Source organism: Eschrichtius robustus, chromosome 11, assembly GCF_028021215.1.
Source record: "Eschrichtius robustus isolate mEscRob2 chromosome 11, mEscRob2.pri, whole genome shotgun sequence".
Lineage (NCBI taxonomy): Eukaryota > Metazoa > Chordata > Mammalia > Artiodactyla > Eschrichtiidae > Eschrichtius > Eschrichtius robustus.
In genome coordinates, this window is record NC_090834.1 from 58,304,429 (window position 1) to 58,323,156 (window position 18,728).

General features: G+C 38.8%; 1 protein-coding gene across 1 annotated transcript in view; it reads left to right on the plus strand.

The window, feature by feature from the left end:
- The window catches only part of GDPD4 (glycerophosphodiester phosphodiesterase domain containing 4), a 157,080-nt gene extending 139,549 nt beyond the window's left edge, over positions 1 to 17,531 (plus strand). The window contains exon 17 of the mRNA XM_068556078.1: positions 17,026 to 17,531. Within this exon, the coding sequence (XP_068412179.1) occupies positions 17,026 to 17,531 (506 nt within the window). The remainder of the gene's footprint in view (positions 1 to 17,025) is intronic.
- The last annotated feature ends 1,197 nt before the right edge of the window (positions 17,532 to 18,728 follow it).

An 18,728-nucleotide genomic window follows, 5' to 3' on the forward strand; every position in this document is an offset into this window, starting at 1 on the left:
ATCAGTGATATTGGTCTGTAATTTTCTTTTTTTGTAGTGTCTTTGTCTGGTTTTGGTATCAGGGTGATGGTGGCCTCATAGAATGAGTTTGGGAGTGTTCCTTCCTCTGCAATTTTTTGGAAGAGTTTGAGAAGGATGGGTGTTAGCTCTTCTCTAAATGTTTGATAGAATTCACCTGTGAAGCCATCTGGTCCTGGACTTTTGTTTGTTGGAAGATTTTTAATCACAGTTTCAATTTCATTACTTGTGATTGGTCTGTTCATATTTTCTATTTCTTCCTGATTCAGTCTTGGAAGGTTATACCTTTCTAAGAATTTGTCCATTTCTTCCAGGTTGTCCATTTTATTGGCATAAAGTTGCTTGTAGTAGTCTCTTAGGATGCTTTGTATTTCTGCGGTGTCTGTTGTAACTTCTCCTTTTTCATTTCTGATTTTATTGATTTGAATCCTCTCCCTCTTTTTCTTGATGAGTCTGGCTAATGGCTTATCAATTTTGTTTATCTTCTCAAAGAACCAACTTTTAGTTTTATTGATCTTTGCTATTGTTTTCTTTGTTTCTATTTCATTTATTTCTGCTCTGATCTTTATGATTTCTTTCCTTCTGCTAACTTTGGGTTTTGTTTGTTCTTCTTTCTCTAGTTTCTTTAGGTGTAAGGTTAGATTGTTTGAGATTTTTCTTGTTTCTTTAGGTAGGCTTGTATAGCTATAAACTTCCCTCTTAGAACCGCTTTTGCTGCATCCCATAGGTTTTGGGTCGTCGTGTTTTCATTGTCATTTGTCTCTAGGTAGTTTTTTATTTCCTCTTTGATTTCTTCAGTGATCTCTTGGTTATTTAGTAACGTATTGTTTAGCCTCCATGTGTTTGTCCTTTTTACGTTTTTTTCCCTGTAATTCATTTCTAATCTCATAGCGTTGTGGTCAGAAAAGATGCTTGATATGATTTCAATTTTCTTAAATTTACTGAGGCTTGATTTGTGACCCAAGATGTGATCTATCCTGGAGAATGTTCCGTGCGCACTTGAGAAGAAAGTGTAATCTGCTGTTTTTGGATGGAATGTCCTATATATATCAATTAAATCTATCTGGTCTATTGTGTCATTTAAAGCTTCTGTTTCCTTATTTATTTTCATTTTGGATGATCTGTCCATTGGTGTAAGTGAAGTGTTAAAGTCCCCCACTATTATTGTGTTACTGTCGATTTCCTCTTTTATAGCTGTTAGCAGTTGCCTTATGTATTGAGGTGCTCCTATGTTGGGTGCATATATATTTATAATTGTTATATCTTCTTCTTGGATTGATCCCTGGATCATTATGTAGTGTCCTTCCTTGTCTCTTATAACATTCTTTATTTTAAAGTCTATTTTATCTGATATGAGTATAGCTACTCCAGCTTTCTTTTGATTTCCATTTGCATGGAATATCTTTTTCCATCCCCTCACTTTCAGTCTGTATGTGTCCCTAGGTCTAAAGTGGGTCTCTTGTAGACAGCATATATATGGGTCTTGTTTTTGTATCCATTCAGCCAGTCTATGTCTTTTGGTTGGGGCATTTAATCCATTCACGTTTAAGGTAATTATCGATATGTATGTTCCTATGACCATTTTCTTAACTGTTTTGGGTTTGTTTTTGTAGGTCCTTTTCTTCTCTTGTGTTTCCCACTTAGAGAAGTTCCTTTAGCATTTGTTGTAGAGCTGGTTTGGTGGTGCTGAATTCTCTTAGCTTTTGCTTGTCTGTAAAGCTTTTGATTTCTCCATCAAATCTAAATGAGATCCTTGCCGGGTAGAGTAATCTTGGTTGTAGGTTCTTCCCTTTCATCACTTTAAGTATATCATGCCACTCCCTTCTGGCTTGCAGAGTTTCTGCTGAGAAATCAGCTGTTAACCTTATGGGAGTTCCCTTGTATGTTATTTGTCGTTTTTCCCTTGCTGCTTTCAACAATTTTTCTTTGTCTTTAATTTTTGCCACTTTGATTACTATGTGTCTCGGCGTGTGTCTCCTTGGGTTTATTGTGTATGGGACTCTCTGCGCTTCCTGGACTTGGGTGGCTATTTCCTTTCCCATGTTAGGGAAGTTTTCGACTATAATCTCTTCAAACATTTTCTCTGGTCCTTTCTCTCTCTCTTCTCCTTCTGGGACCCCTATAATGCGAATGTTGTTGCGTTTAATGTTGTCCCAGAGGTCTCTTAGGCTGTCTTCATTTCTTTTCATTCTTTTTTCTTTAGTCTGTTCCACAGCAGTGAATTCCACCATTCTGTCTTCCAGGTCACTTATCCGTTCTTCTGCCTCAGTTATTCTGCTATTGATTCCTTCTAGTGTAGTTTTCATTTCAGTTATTGTATTGGTCATCTCTGTTTGTTTGTTCTTTAGTTCTTCTAGGTCTTTGTTAATCATTTCTTGCATCTTCTCAATCTTTGCCTCCATTCTTATTCCGAGGTCCTGGATCATCTTCACTATCATTATTCTGAATTCTTTTTCTGGAAGGTTGCCTATCTCCACTTCATTTAGTTGTTTTTCTGGGGTTTTTTCTTGTTCCTTCATCTGGTACATAGCCCTCTGCCTTTTCATCCTGTCTATCTTTCTGTAACTGTGGTTTTTGGTCCACAGGCTGCAGGATTGTAGTTTTTCTTGCTTCTGTTGTCTGCCCTCTGGTGGTTGAGGCTATCTAAGAGGCTTGATGGGGAGGCTCTGGTGGTGGGTAGAACTGACTGTTGCTGTGGTGGTCAGAGCTCAGTAAAACCTTAATCCACTTGGCTGTTGATGGGTGGGGCTGGGTTCCCTCCCTGTTGCTGTGGCGGTCAGAGCTCAGTAAAACCTTAATCCACTTGACTGTTGATGGGTGGGGCTGGGTTCCCTCCCTGTTGGTTGTTTTGCCTGAGGCAACCCAACACTGGTGCCTACCCGTGCTCTTTGGTGGGGTTAATGGCAGACTCTGGGAGGGCTCACGCCAAGGAGAACTTCCCAGAACCTCTGCTGCCAGTGTCCTTATCCCCACGGTGAAACAGAGCCACCACTCGCCTCTGCAGGAGACCCCCCAACACCAGCGGGTAGGTCTGGTTCAGTCTCCCCCAGGGTCACTGCTCCTTCCCCTGGGTCCCGATGCGCACACTACTTTGAGTGTGCCCTCCAACGGTGGGGTCTCTGTTTCCCCCAGTCCTGTCAAAGTCCTGCAATCAATTCCCACTAGGCTTCAAAGTCTGATTCTCTAGGAATTCCTCCTCCCGTAGCCGGATCCCCAGGTTGGGAAGCCTGACGTGGGGCTCAGAACCTTCACTCCAGTGGGTGGACTTCTGTGGTATAAGTGTTCGCCAGTCTGTGAGCCACCCACCCAGTAGTTATGGGATTTGATTTTACTCTGATTGCGCCCCTCCTACCGTCTCGCTGTGGCTTCTCCTCTGTCCTTGGACGTGGGGTATCCTCCTTGGTGAAGGCAGGGTCTTCCTGTCAATGATTGTCCAGCAGCCAGTTGTGATTCTGGTGCTCTCGCAAGAGGGAGTGAGAGCACGTCCTTCTACTCCGCCATCTTGGTTAATCTTCCAGCAATCTCTTCTGAGACTTAGAGTCTCCAAGATCACTGGTTGTTGGCAGAATTTAGTTCCTCACAGGAACTGAAATGTCCCTTTTTTTGTGATCACTGTTGACTGGGTTTTGATTTGAGTTTAGAAACCATATCCAGTCCTAGCCATTTGGCCCACTCACAATGTGGCAGGTTTTTCTTCAATGCCAGCAGGAGAATCTCTCTTTATAGTCGATGGATTCAGAGAGAAAAGGACAAAGGAGGCAAAATAACAGACAAAACAAATAGAAGACAAGTTGAAACATGGTCATCATTAATTCAACCATTTAATTAATTACATTAAATATAACTGGATCAAATACTCAAATCAAAAGTAGAGATTGTCAGACTAGATAGAAAAAAGCAAGACCCAACCATATGCTGTCTACAAAAGAAATACTTCAAATACAAAGGTACAAGTAGATTACAAAGTGAAAGGATGGGACAATGATATGCCATGCAAACAATAAGCATAAAAATATTTTCTGAAAAAATAAACTTCAAAACATGGAACATTACTGGAAACAGAGATAGATTTCATAATGATGAAAAGGTCAGTATATCAGGAAGGCATTATAGTTATAACTCTGTTTTCAGTTAATAACAGAGTTTCAAAACATGTTAGACAACAACTGAAAGAGAGATCATAGTTGGAGATTTTAACATTCTTTACTCAGTACTTGAAAGAACAACTAAACACAAAAAATAAAACAAGAAAGAATATAGAAGTCTGAACAACACTTTCAGCCACCTTGACCTAATTGACATATAACATTTTACCCAACAACTGCAGAATATACAATATTTTCAAGTGTACATGGCATATTTCCCCAAATAGACTACATGACAATCTATACAACAGCCTGGGAGAGACAGCTGATTTACCTAATACATAGAAAGAAACAGAGAATTAGGCAAAATGAGGAGAGAGAGGAATATGGTCTAATCAAACGAACAAGACAGAAAGCTCAGAAAAACAACTAAAGGAAACTGAGATAAGCAATCTACCTGATAGACTTTAATGTAATGGTCATAAATATGCTCCTCAAACTCAGAAAAGGAAAGGATGAACATAGTGAGAACTTTCACAATGAGATAAAAAATATAAGATAGTACCAAACAGAAGTTATGACTGAAATCAAAAAATACACTAGCGGCTTCAACAGCAGAGTAGATGAGGTGGAAAAACGAATGAGCAAGCTAAAAGATAGAATAGTGGAACTCCCCCAGACAGAGCAGCAAAATGAAGAAAGAATTTTAAAAAGTGAAGATATCATATGGAACCTTTGGGAAAACGTCAGGTGGAATAACATTTGCATTATATGGGTCTCAGAAGGAGAAGAGAGTGAGAAAGGGCCAGAAAAATTATTTGAAGAAATAGTGACTAAAAAATTTCCTAATCTGGGGAAGGAAACAGATATCTGGGTCCAGGAAGCCCAGAGAGCTCCAAATAAGATGAACCCAAAGAGACACACATACGACACATTACAGTTAAAATGGTAAAAGTTAAGGATAAAGAGGGAATCCTTAAAGCAGCAAGAGAAAAATAACTTGAGGCAATAAAGGGGTCGTGTGACATAGTCAAAGTGCTGAAAGGAAAAAAAAGTCCCACCAAGAACTCTCTACCCAGCAAGTTTATCATCAGAAATGAAGGAGAGATTAAGAGTTTCCAAGATAAGCAAAAGCTAAAGGAGTTTATCACCACTACACTGATTCTACATGAAATATTAAAGGGACTTCTTTAAACTGAAAAGAAATGGCACTAACTGATAATAAGAAAACATACAAAAATTAAAATCTCACTGGAAAATGTAAATATATAATAAAGGTAGGGGATCAATCACTTATAAAGCAAGCATGAAGGTTAAAAGACAAAAGTAGTAAAAATAACTAAAATTACAATAATTAGTTAAGGAATGCATAAAACAAAAAAGTGTGAAAAGTGTCATCAATAGATGAATTTCAGAAGACTTAAATCTTACCGAGTGTGTTCTGTGACCACAGCAAAATTAAATTAGAAACAAACATGAATAAGATATCTAGATAAGCCTCTAGATGCTGGAAATTAGCGTATTTCTTAAAACCCCATTGACCAAGGAATAAATCACAAGGGAAGTTGGAAAATATTTCAAACTAAAGGATAATGCATATACAACAACAAAATTTGTGGGGTACAGCTAAAGCAGGACTTAGAGGGACACTTCTAACTTTAAATGTTAGAGGGAAGATTGGTTTAATATTGATTAATTTTCTACCTTAAGAATCTAGAAAAAGAAAAGTAAATTTTTCTCTAAGTAAAAGGAAGGAAACACGAAAGACAGCAGGAATCAACGAAATAGAAAAGATACAAACATAGAGAAAATGAAAAGTTGGTTCTTGAAAAGATAAATAAAATTGATAAACTTTTAGCGAGAGAGAGAGAGTTTGATTGCCAATATGATAAATGATGAATGAAAGAGGAAATATCACTCCAGATCCTAGACATAAAAAGGAATATTATGAACATTTTTATGCCATTATATTTGACAATTTGAAGTAGAGAAATTCTTTGAAATACAAAACTTACTAGAATTGAGAGAAGATACATAAATTTGTAATTGCCTACTATCTGTCGGAGTCAAATTTGTATATCAAAAACTTCACCATAAAGAAAAGTCCAGGGCCAAAGAGTTTCACTGGTTGATCAAATATTTAAGAAATAAAAAGGAAGGAAGGAAGGAAAGAAGGAAGGAAGGAAGGAAAGATGGAAAGAAGGAAGGAAGTAGGGAAGGAAGGAAGGGAGGAGGGAAGGAAGGAAGGAAGGAAATCCCATACCAACTCAGAAAAAAGAAGAGGAAGGAACACTTCCCAGCTGATTCTTTGAGGTCAGCAATACACTCATATAAAACCTGACAAAGATGTTACAAGTACTTAGTATACAGATCAATATCATTCATGAACTTAGACAAAAATCCTGAACAAAATATTAGCAAATTGAATCTATCAGTATATAAAAAGAATAATGCATCTTGAGTAAGTGGGGTTTATCCCAACAGTGCAAGATGAATATGTCATTTGAAAATTAATCATTATAATCCACCATATTAACAAAATAAAGTAGAAAAAGCATATTTGACAAAAATCAACACCCATTTATGATCAAAGCTCTGGGCAAACTAGGAATAGAATGAGACTTCCTCAATCTGATGGAAAATATTTCCAGAAAACCTACAACCAGTATCATTTTAATGGTGAAACAATGAATATTTTCCCTCTAAGATCAGAAATAAAACAAGGGGAGCCTGATCAAGATGGTGGAATAGGAAGATGGGGAGCTCACCTCCTCCCACAAATACATAAAAAATACATTTACATGTGGAACAGTTCTCACAGAATACTTGCTGAATGCTGGCAGAAGATCTCATAAAACCAAAATTGCAAAAAAGATCACCACATAACTGGGTAGGAGGAAAGAAAAAAAAAATGGAATTGGGATGGGACCTGTGCCCTGGGAGGGAGCTGTGAAAGAGGAAAGGTTCCCTCACACTGGGAAGCGCTTTCACTGGTGGGGATATCAGGTAGAACAGAAAGAGAGCTCCAGAGGCTTGGAGGAGAGTGCAGCAGCCAGTTTGCAGCAGGCAGAACAGAGAAAGACCAGCACAGAGGGTCTGGCCACCTCCCTGCACTCCCTAGCCTGAGACACATGTCTGCTGGTGTGTGTGGGGTGCTGGGTGCTGAAGCTTGGGATTCAGAGGACAGACCCAGAGAGAAGATGGATTGGCTGCATGGAGACAGCCTGAAGGGGCTGGAGTGTGGTCCAAGCTGCAACTGGGGGTGTGTGCAGGAAGGAGCCCAGGTCCACCATTGAAGCCCCACTGTTAACATGCATGCTTGAAGAGAGGGGTGAGGCTCACCATAGCAGCCTCATTCTCAGCGTGCTCACAGCAGGCAGGGCTCTGCCACTGAAGCCCCACTGTTAATGTGCACGAAGGGTGGGATGGGCCCCACCATAGCAGCTTTACTCAACATGCTCACAGCAGGAGTGGCTCCATCTCTATGAGCTCTGGGAGCACGCAAGCGCTGGCAGGTTGCCCATAAGTGGAGGTGGGGTTGAAATTCCAGCTGATCCCCAGAGGCTGAGCGACTTCAGAAGCAGGACTGAAATCTGAGTGTGCAGTGGTTGTGCAACCCAGGGACTTATGCGACACACGTAGCTATGTAAACTCAGTTTGTCTGGGATACCCAAGCAGATTACTGGTGTTCCTGTGGCTGGAGCGGGTCTGGCGATAGTGGCTGCAGGCTTTGCCGTGCAAGCACACTGAGGCGGGGCCAAGGTTTGGACTGACTCAGTAGCTCCCATGGTGGGTCCAGGTGCGTGACTATGGCAGTCTCCGTGCCTGACTTCAGTGGTTCTGTGCCAACAGATCTGCGCTAGAGGCTTTGTGAGTACAGTGCCTGAGGGACACCCGGGCTGATTGCCTGAATTCCCATGGTTGAGTCCAGGCTGAGGGCAGTGCCCAAAACAGTGTATGGGTGACAGGTGACACCACAGAGTGCACTTCCCAGTACAGTAAGTCACCTACATACGAACGAGTTCCATTCCGAGAGTGCGTTCGTTAAGTCCAATTTGTTCATAAGTCCAACAAAGTTAGCCTAGGAAACCAACTAACACAGTCGGCTATATAGCACCATACTGTACTAGGTTTATAATAACTTTTCGCACAAATAATACATAAAAAACAAACAAGGGCTTCCCTAGTGGCGCAGTGGTTAAGAATCCACCTGCCAATGCAGGGGACACAGGTTCGAGCCCTGGTCTGGGAAGATCCCACATGCCGTGGAGCAACTAAGCCCCAGCACCACAACTACTGAGCCTGCTCTCTAGAGCCCGCGAGCCACAACTACTGAAGCCCGCGTGCCTAGAGGCTGTGCTCTGAAAAAAAGAGAAGCCACCACAATGAGAAACCCGCGCACTGGAAGGAAGAGTAGCCCCGCTTGCTGCAACTAGAGAAAGCCCATGCACAGCAACGAAGACCCAACAGTGCCAAAAATAAAATAAATAAAATAAATAAAATAAATAAATTTATTTAAAAAAATAGCCTTTCTAACCTTTACCAAAAAAAACCCCCACAAAAATAAACATTTTTACTCTTACAGTACAGTACCTTGAAAGGTACAGTAGTACAGTACAACAGCTGGCATACAGGGGCTAGCATCACATGAACAGGCAAGAAGAGTTACTGACTGGAGGAGGGAGAGGAGGTGGGAGATGGTAGAGCTGAAGGATCATCAGCAATAGGAGATGGAGGGCAAGCTGCAATTTCACTGATGCCTGATGTTGATGGCACAGGTTCTAGTTCATTGCTGGATTCAATTCTGTCTACCCTCGTGAAAAAATGATCCAGTGATGTCTGGGTAGTAGCTGTTTTTTTCTTGTCATAGATGACACGGTAGCACTGGATTGCATTCTGAACGGCTGCTGCAACCTTTGAGTACTGTTGTACATTTTGGTCCTGTGCCTCAAAAACTAACAGTGCCTCCTCAAATAAAGAAAATCCCTTTGCCATTTCCTGCGTCATGAATCTCTGGTTCTTCAGTTACTTCTTCCTCTTGTCTGTCTTCGTCCTTTCTCTGGGCCTCCAATTCCATCAGGTCTTCATTAGTAAGCTCCTCGTGTTACACAGCAAGGAGTTCAGTGAAGTCGTCCTCTTGCAGATCTAGCTCCAGCTTCTTGCTGAGGGTCACTAAGTTGCTGAAGACCTCTTTGAACTCCTCATCCACATTCTCAAATCCATGAAAATTGTGAACAAACTGCGGGCAAAGGTTCTTCCATACCCCATTCATGGTGATGGCCATAACCTCACACCAAGCAAAGTCAATGATTTTTGTGGGCTTGTAGATGTTATAGTCCTTTCAAAATTGTCACAAGGTTGTTCCTGATTTGTCACTCACTTTTACTGCCTGACGAAAAATGTGACATAAATAATATTTCTTGAAAATCGCTGTAACTCCCTGGTCCATAGGTTGGAAGAGCAACGTAGTATTTGGTGGCAGAAGCACTACTTTGGGATGAAAGTTGTCTGTGAATGGGGGGTGGCCTGGAGCATTGTCCAACAGCAAAAGAATGTTGACGTCCTTCTCCAAACAATATTTCTCTACCTCTGGGATAAAGTGGTGGAAAATCCAGTCCTGGAAAATGGTCTATGTAACCCAGGCTTTGGGGTTACTCTTCCACACAACAGGAAGAGAGCCCTTGGCTATGTTTTAAGGGCTCTTGAGTTCTCTGAATGATAAACTAAGAGGGGTTTCAGCTTCATACTGCTGGAAGTATTGCTACCCAACAACAGAGTTAGCCTATCCTTTGGTGCTTTATAGCCTGGCATCAACTTTTCCTCCTTACTGATGTAACTTCGGTCTGGCATCCTCTTCAAGTACAGTCCTGTCTCATCTACATTAAAAACCTGCTCGGGTAAATACATGCCTTCATCAATAATTTCTCAAAGCATTTCAGGAAATTCCCAGGCAGCTACTGTATCTGCATTCACTGCCTTGCCACTTACTTTTACATTGTGAAGTTTGGCTCTAGCCTTGAACCAATGAAACCAGCCATGGCTGGCACCCTCTGATTCTTCACCATGTTTCTTGTTCAAGTCTTCATAAAAGGCTTTTAACTTTCTCTTGAATCAGCATTAAGCTGAGGGGGACTCGACGCTAATGCTGATCCTGCATCCACACACTGAGAAGTTTCTCCATCTCCTCCATTTTTTCCACGCTTCTTTGATATTATTGTTGACATCATTGGCACAGAAGACGTCACATGTTCCGTGATCTTGTCCTTGTTCTTTAGAATCATGCTGATGGTTGAATGATTCATGTTATAAGAACAAGGACGTCTACCATCTTTTCGCCTCACTCCACTCTCTCAATTATTTTCACTTTTGTTTCCATCGTTATCACTTGGCACTTCTTAGCAGTATAAGCTACATCACTGCTGCATTTACGCTTGCTTCTGGGCATCCTGGGCTTGAAATAAAGATACTGTACTACTATACTGCATACAGTACTGTACAGTAATCACACAAAAGCACAACCACTTGTAGAGGATGCATGAACATGACAATGTACACCAGACACGTGAACTAACTTATGTGATTGGACATGAAAATGCATGTTTGCATCTTTGAAAGTTTGCAACTTGAAGGTTTGTATGTAGGGGACTTAATATACACAGCTCCTGCGGAGGAATACTCAGTGGATCCTCTCCCAGCAGGAGCACTCCAGCCCCACCTACCTCATGCTGCAGTTCAGAAACGGATATGAGGGTGTCTTCTCCAACAGCTGGGGAGCAGACCCTGTGCCCAACAGGGCTGTGACAACTAAAGAGCAAAGAGGAGGCCCTGCTCAACATCCCTTGCAGGCTCTGGTCACCACAACAATAATCACACTCTCTATTAAGGGGATAACAGCGAGCAAACACTGAGGAAAGATGAGGCAGGCATCCAAACTGAAAACAGCCCTCACACCAAAAATATTAGACTCATGGAGGCAACAAAGGGACACTCCCACATAAAAACAGCCATTTAAAACCACAGTAGATAACTGTTTCTCCGAAACTCATAGGGTCAGAAAAATATGAGTAAAATGAAGAAGCAGAGGAACCACTCGCAATTAAACAATCAAGAAAATTCACCTGAAAGAACAAACAATGAAACAATGAAATAGATATCTCCAGTTTACCAGATCCCAAGTTCAAAAAGGAGGTAATAAAAGTACTGAAGGAATTAAGAAGGCCTATGGATAGAAATGCAGATTACTGTAAAAAGTAACTGTAAAAAGGAACCAGTTAAAATTAGAAAATTCATTTACCAAGACAAAAGCTGAGCAAAAGGCAATAAATAGCAAACTAAATAATGCAGAAGCATGAATAAATGATCTGCAAGATAGAACAATGGAAATCACCCAATCGGAACAGCAGACAAAAGAGACAAATGGAAAACAAAAATAAAGCAATATATGAGGTGTATGGGATAATGTAAAAGGTGCCAATCTATGCGTAATAGGAATCCCAAAAGGAGAGGAAAGAGAAAGGGGAATCAAAAATGTATTTGAAGAAATTATGGCTGAAAACGTCCCAAACCTAAAGAAGGAAACACATATCCAGGTACAGGAAGCACAGAACGTCCCAAACAAGATGAACTCAAACAGACCTACACCAAGACATATTATTATTAAAATTGCAAAAGTTAAAGAGAAGATTCTAAAGGCAACAAGAGAAAAACAAAGAGTTAATTACAAGGGAACTCCCCACAAGGCTATCAGCTGATTTCTCTATAGAAACACTACAGACCAAGAAGAGAGTGGCAAGATATAGTCAAAGCCCTGAAAGGGAAAAAACCTGCAACCTAGGATACTCTACCCAGCAAGATTATCATTTAGAATAGAAAGAGAGAAAGAATTTCTCAGACAAGCAAAAACTAAAAGAATACAGCAATACTAAACTTATTCTAAAAGAAACATTGAAAGGTTTTCTCTAAATAGAAAAGGAGCAAGAATCTATGTGAAAGAGAAAATCACATTTGGAAAGTAAAACACTTAAGCCAGTACACAGGTTAAAAAAAAATTTCAGGAAAGTGATGATAACTACAATGAACAGCAAAAGGATAAAAAGATGTAAAAGAGGACATCAAAATCATTAAAAGCGGGGGAGGAGAGTACAAAAATGTAGATTTTTTAAAACTATGTTTCAGCCTATGTGATTACCAGTCTAAAGCAAGTAGATATACTAATGGGTTAACATACTTGAAAAACAGTGTAACTACAAATAAAAAGTATACAATAGATTCATAAAAACCAAAAAGAAGAGAACATAAGCATAATACAAAAGAAAACCACCAAACCACAAAAGGAAAAACAAAGAAAAAGAAATGAACAAAGAAGAAATACAAAATCAACTGGAAAACAAGATTTAAAATGGAAATAAATACATATCTATCAAAAATTAGCTTAAATGTCAATGGACCAAATGCTCCAATCAATAGACAAAGAGTGGCAGATTGGATAAAAAACAAGAGCATGTAATATGCTGCCTACAAGAGACCTACTTTAGGGTGAAGGACACATATGGATTGAAAGTGAGGGGATGGAAAAAGATATTTCATGCAAGCAAAAGTGATAAGAAAGTGGGGGTAGCAATACTCATATCAGACAAAATAGACTTTAAGACAAAGACCATAAAGAAAGATAATGAAGGACACTATAATAATAAAAGGATCAATACACTAAGAGGATATTAAACTCATTAATATATGTACACCTAATATAGGAGCACCAAAATACACAAAACAAATACTAAGAGACATAAAGGGAGAAATTGATGAGAATAAATTAATAGTAGAAAACTTTAACACCCCACTCACATCAAAGGACAGATCTTCCAGACAGAAAATCAGTAAGCAACAGAGGTCTTAAATGGTACAATAGAAAAGTTAAACAATTGATATTTTCAGGACATTACATCCAAAAAAACCAGAATACACATTCTTTTCGAGTGCACATAGAACATTCTCTAGGATTGACAACATACTAGGGCAAAAAAAAAGCCTCAACAAATTTAAGAGGATAAAAATTATTTCAAGCGTCTTTTCTGACCACAATGGCATGAAAATAGAAATCAACCACAGAAAAAGAAATGAGAAAAAACAATTACATGGAGACTAAACAACATGCTACTGAAAAACCAATGGGTCAACAATGAAATCAAAGAAGAATTTTTAAAATACCTTGAGGCAAATGACAATGAAAACGCAACCATTCAAAATCTGTGGGATGCAGCAAAAGCAGTTCTTAGAGGTAAATTCATAGCAATACAGGCCTTCTTCAAAAAACAAGAAAAAATCTCAAACAATCTTATCTACCACCTAAAATAATTAGAAAAAGAAGAAATAAAACCTAAAGTCAGCATAAGGAAGGAAAAAATAAAGATCAGAGAGGAAATGAATAAAATAGAAATTACAAAATAATAGAAAAAAATCAATAAAACCAACAGCTGGTTTTTTTTGAAAGGGTAAACAAAATCGACAAACCTCTAGCCAGACTCACCAAGAAGAAAAGAGAGAGGCCCCAAATAAACAAAATAAAAAGTGAAAGGAGCAATAACAACCAATACAGCAGAAATACACAAAATAAAATAAAATAAGAGAATACTATGAACAATTACATGCCAAAAAATTGGACAACCTACAAGAAATGGCCAAGTTTCTAGAAACAGACAACCCACCAAAACTGAATCAACATGACATACACAGTTTGAACAGACTAATCACTAGAAGTGAAATAGAATCTATAATTTAAAAAACTCCCTGCAAACAAAAGCCCAGGACCTGGTGGCTTCACTGGGGAATTCTAGCAAAACTTACAAAGAAAAACTTATATCAGTCCTTCTCAAACTCTTCCAAAAGGGAACACTCCCAAAGTCATTCTATGAAGCCACCATCACCCTGACACCAAAACCAGACAAAGACACTACCAAAAAAGAAAATTACAGGCCAATATCTTTGATGGATATAGATGCAAAAATTCTCAGGAAAATATTAGCAAACCAAATCCAACAGCACATAGAAAAAATCATACACAATGACCAAATTGCATTCATCCCATGGTCACAAGGATGGTTCAACCTATGCAAATCAATTAATGTGATACAGCACATCAACAAAAGAAAAGTAAAAATACACATGATCATCTCAATAGATGCAGAAAAAGCATTTGACAAAATTCAACATCCATTCATGATAAAAAAAAACTCTTACCAATGTGGGTATAGAGGAAGTATATCTCAACATAATAAAAGCCATTTATGACAAATCCACAGCCAACACAATACTCAATGGTGTAAAGCTGAAAGCCTTCCCACTAAAATCTAGAACAAGACAAGGATGCCCACTCTCACCACTTCCATTCAACATAGTATTGCAAATCCTAGCCACAGCAATCAGATAAGAAAAGGAAAAATGTTTCCAAATTGGAAGAGAAGAGGTAAAATGGTCATTATATGCAGATGACATGATACTATATATAGAAAACCCTAAAGACCACACAAAAACTACTAGAACTGATAAACGAATTCAGCAAGGTAGGAAGATACAGGATTTACATAGAGTAATCTGTTAGGTTTCTTTATACTAACAATGAAATATGAGAAAGGGAAAGTAAAAAAACAATTTCTTTTAAAATTGCATTAAAAAAAAAAAGCTTAGGAATAAACCTGACCAAGGAGGCAAAAGGCTTATATGTTGACAACTATAAAACATTATTAATAAAGGAAATTAAAGAGGATTCAAAGAAATGGAAAGATTTTCCCATGATCTTGGATTGGAAGAATTAATATTGTTAAAATGGCCATACTGCCCAAAGCAGTCTACAGATTTAATGTGATCTCTATCAAATTACCCATGACATTTTTCACAGAACTAGAAGAAATAATCCTAAAATTTATATGGAACTATAAAAGACCCAGAATCATCAAAGCAATCCTGAGGAAAAAGAACAAAGTCAGAGGCATAACCCTCCCAGACTTCAGACAATACTACAAAGCTACAGTAATCGAAACAGCATGGTATTGGCATAAAAACAGACATATGGATCAATGGAACAGAATAGAGAGCCCAGAAATAAACCCATACACACCTGTGATCAATTACTCTTTGACAAAGGAAGCAACAGTATACAATGGAGAAAAGATAGTCTCTTCAGCAAGCGGTGTTGGGAAAGCTGGACAGCCACATGTAAATCAATGAAGTTAGAACACACCCTCTCACCATATGCAAAAATAAACTCAAAATGGCTTAAAGACTTAAATGTAAGACACGACACCATAAAACTCTAGAAGAGAACATAGGCAAAACATTCTCTGACATAAATCATACCAATATTTTGTTAGGTTAGTCTCCCAAGGCAAAGAAATAAAAGCAAAAATAAACAAATGGGACCTAATCAAACTTACAAGCTTTTGCATAGCAAAGGAAACCATAAACAAAATGAAAAGACACCCTACAGGCTGGGAGAAAATATTTGCAAAATATGCAACCAACAAGGGCTTAATTTTCAAAATACACAAACAGTGCATACAACTCAATAACAAAAAAATGAACAACCCAATGAAAAAATGGGCAGAAGACCTAAATAGACATTTCTCCAAAGAAGACATGCGGATGGCCAATAGACACATGAAAAGATGCTCAACATCACTTATTATTAGAGAAATGCGAATCAAAACTACAACAGGGTACCACCTCACACTGATCAGAATGGCCATCATTAAAAAGTCTACAAATAACAAATGCTGGAGAGGGTGTTGAGAGAAGGGAACCCTCTTGCACTACTGCTGGGAATGTAAATTGATACAGCCACTATGGAGAATAATACGGAGTTTCCTTAAAAAACTAAAGATAGAATTACCATGTGACCCAGCAATCCTACTACTGGGCATATATCTGGACAAAATTCTAAATTGAAAAGATACATGCACCCCAATGTTTATAGCAGCACAATTTACAATAGCCAAGACATGGGAGCAATTTAAATGTCCATTGACAGACGAATGGATAAACATATGAGATATATATATATATATATATATATGTATATGATGTGATATACAATGGAATACTACTCTACCATTAAAAAGAATGAAATAATGCCATTTGCAGCAACATATTTGGACCTAGAGATTATCATACTAAGTCAGAAATGATATCATTTATATATGGAATCTAAAATATGAAACAAATGAACATATTTATAAAACAGAAACAGACTAACAGACATAGAAAACAAAATTATGGTTACCAAAGGGGAAAGGGAGGGGGTGGGGGAAGGATACATTAGTAGTTTGTGATTAGCAGATACAAACTACTATATATAAAATAGATAAACAAAAAGGTCCTACTGTATAGCACAGAGAAATATATTCAATATCCTTTAATAAACCACCATGGAAAAGAATATGAAAAGAATATATATAACTGAATCTCTTTGCTGTACACCAGAAACTAACACAACTTTGTAAATCAACTATATTTCAATTTAAAAAATAATAAAACAAGGATATCTGCTCTCACCACTTCTATTTGGCCTTGTGTTGGAGATCCTAGCCAGTTCAGTAAGATAAGTAATAGGTATAAAGGAAGAAATAAAACTCCTGATTTGAGTTTATGATTATTTACATTAAAAATTCTAAAGAGTCAAACAAAAAACCTACTAGAACTAAAAAGTGAGTTGAGAAGTGTCTCTCTTAAACTCCAGCACCTTGATGAATTGGGAACCATAGGAAAGTCTGCCCAAAGCCTGGGTAGGGCGAGAACTAGGGGGAATGAACCTGAGATGATAAGTGAGAGGCTGACATTTTAATGATGACTACAGTTTTACCACGTGACTGGCAAAGATTGGAGAAGTGACATCTCAGGAATCTATGTATTTGTCTTTTCTATCCCACAGAATCTCACAGTATAAGCCTCCGAACTGGAAAAAGTGAGAATCAAGAACCTTCACATATATCCATAGATACTCCCGCCCGATTTATGGAAATCCCTTGGATTCAAGCAGCCCTCTACCCAACTTTAACCAAGAGTGTAAGGAAACACCCAGACCCTAGCTGTTTTTCAGTAGTCCCCATGAAGAAAGCCAGCAAACCAGAGCAAGTCAGCAAAACCATCAAGACACCAGTGCCTCGCAAGGATGACGTTAGACAACCGGTGCCCACCATGAAGGCCTTTGAACCCACCCAAGCACCCATCTGGGAGTCGACCAGAGAGACCCCCTTGCAAACTTCATTGTCTGCCATAGAGGCGAATGAAACAATTTCCTCCATAGACATCCCTCATCCTGAAAAACAAATTGAAAAGCCCCCCAGTATTGAATCTTCAGAAGAATCCTCTTTTACGTTTTCCACCACATCCAGCCTGTCCTTCTCCTCCTTAGGGCTGTCTTCAAAGAAGGATTAGCCACAACTTGCCCACTTCTTCCTCTTCCTCTCTGTGCCTGAGGGTAGTGATGGTGTGGAGCAGTCAAGAAAGGAGTGCAGAAGAGCCACTAAGGCTCTCAGGAAAACCATTCTGGTCTAGTCTTTCTATAAAGAGTACATCTCAAGGGGAGAGGCAAGGGAAAAATGGTTGTTGTAGTCTTGGAGCTGGAGCTAGTTGTTCTCTGGGTGTTAACAGGTTTTATCTCATCTGTGGTGAATATCAGCATGTAAGTAAAGGCAACCTCTCAGGAACTCAGAAGGTAAATGGTGTATTCTTTGGACCCCTCTGTGGTCATTCAGGGTGACAAAAGACTAGGGGATGAGTGCCAAAGTGATGCCATCCTGAGTCAGAGAATGAGAGGTGGCATGGGCTTGAGTCGGCAGCAAAGATCTCATCCCACACACAAATTGTTATCCAGCATGAAGTGGGAATCACATTTGTTGTTGGCTGATTCCCCAATGGGGTGATGGGTATAATCCCATGCCCACTCAGTGATTCTAGCCTTGAGTAAAAATCAGAGCCACAAGTGTCTAGAGCTTTATCAACCTGGAGCATCTGAAAGAAGAAATGCCTGGGATATACCAAGTGCAAGAAATGGCGCAATGGGATAAAAATGGACTATTTTAAAATATGTTATTAGTCAAACCCCGGCATAAGCTCTAGAACCTTGTCTTCTTGACTGACACTAAGAATAGGATATTGCCACTCCCTCAGATAAGATTTAATCTAGTATAAGATTATCTAGTCAAGATTATCACATCAAGACTATCAGGTTATTATCAAGTCAAGTTAAATCTAACTATTTATACATACAAAGAACTAAATAATTATTTAAGTTAAGAAAGTTTAAGACCTATTACCAGACAGAAAATCATTAATTGCCAAATGAACTCATTCAGACAGTGATAGTTCTTGGAATCCAGAAAAAAAGTGACATGTTTTGGGATTGGAAGAAGCCTGGGAAGAATTAGAACTGGAATTTGAAGATTGGGTAGGATTTGGAAAAGGAGAGGAACAGAGAGTTCATGTTAAGTAGGATAGACAACATTAGTCAAACAAAACTTTAATAGCAATCTTTTTTTGTTTTTTTAAAACTTGTGATAAAATATATATAACATAAAATTTATCTTTATTACTACTTTTAAGTATATGATTCAGTGGCATTAAGTACATTCA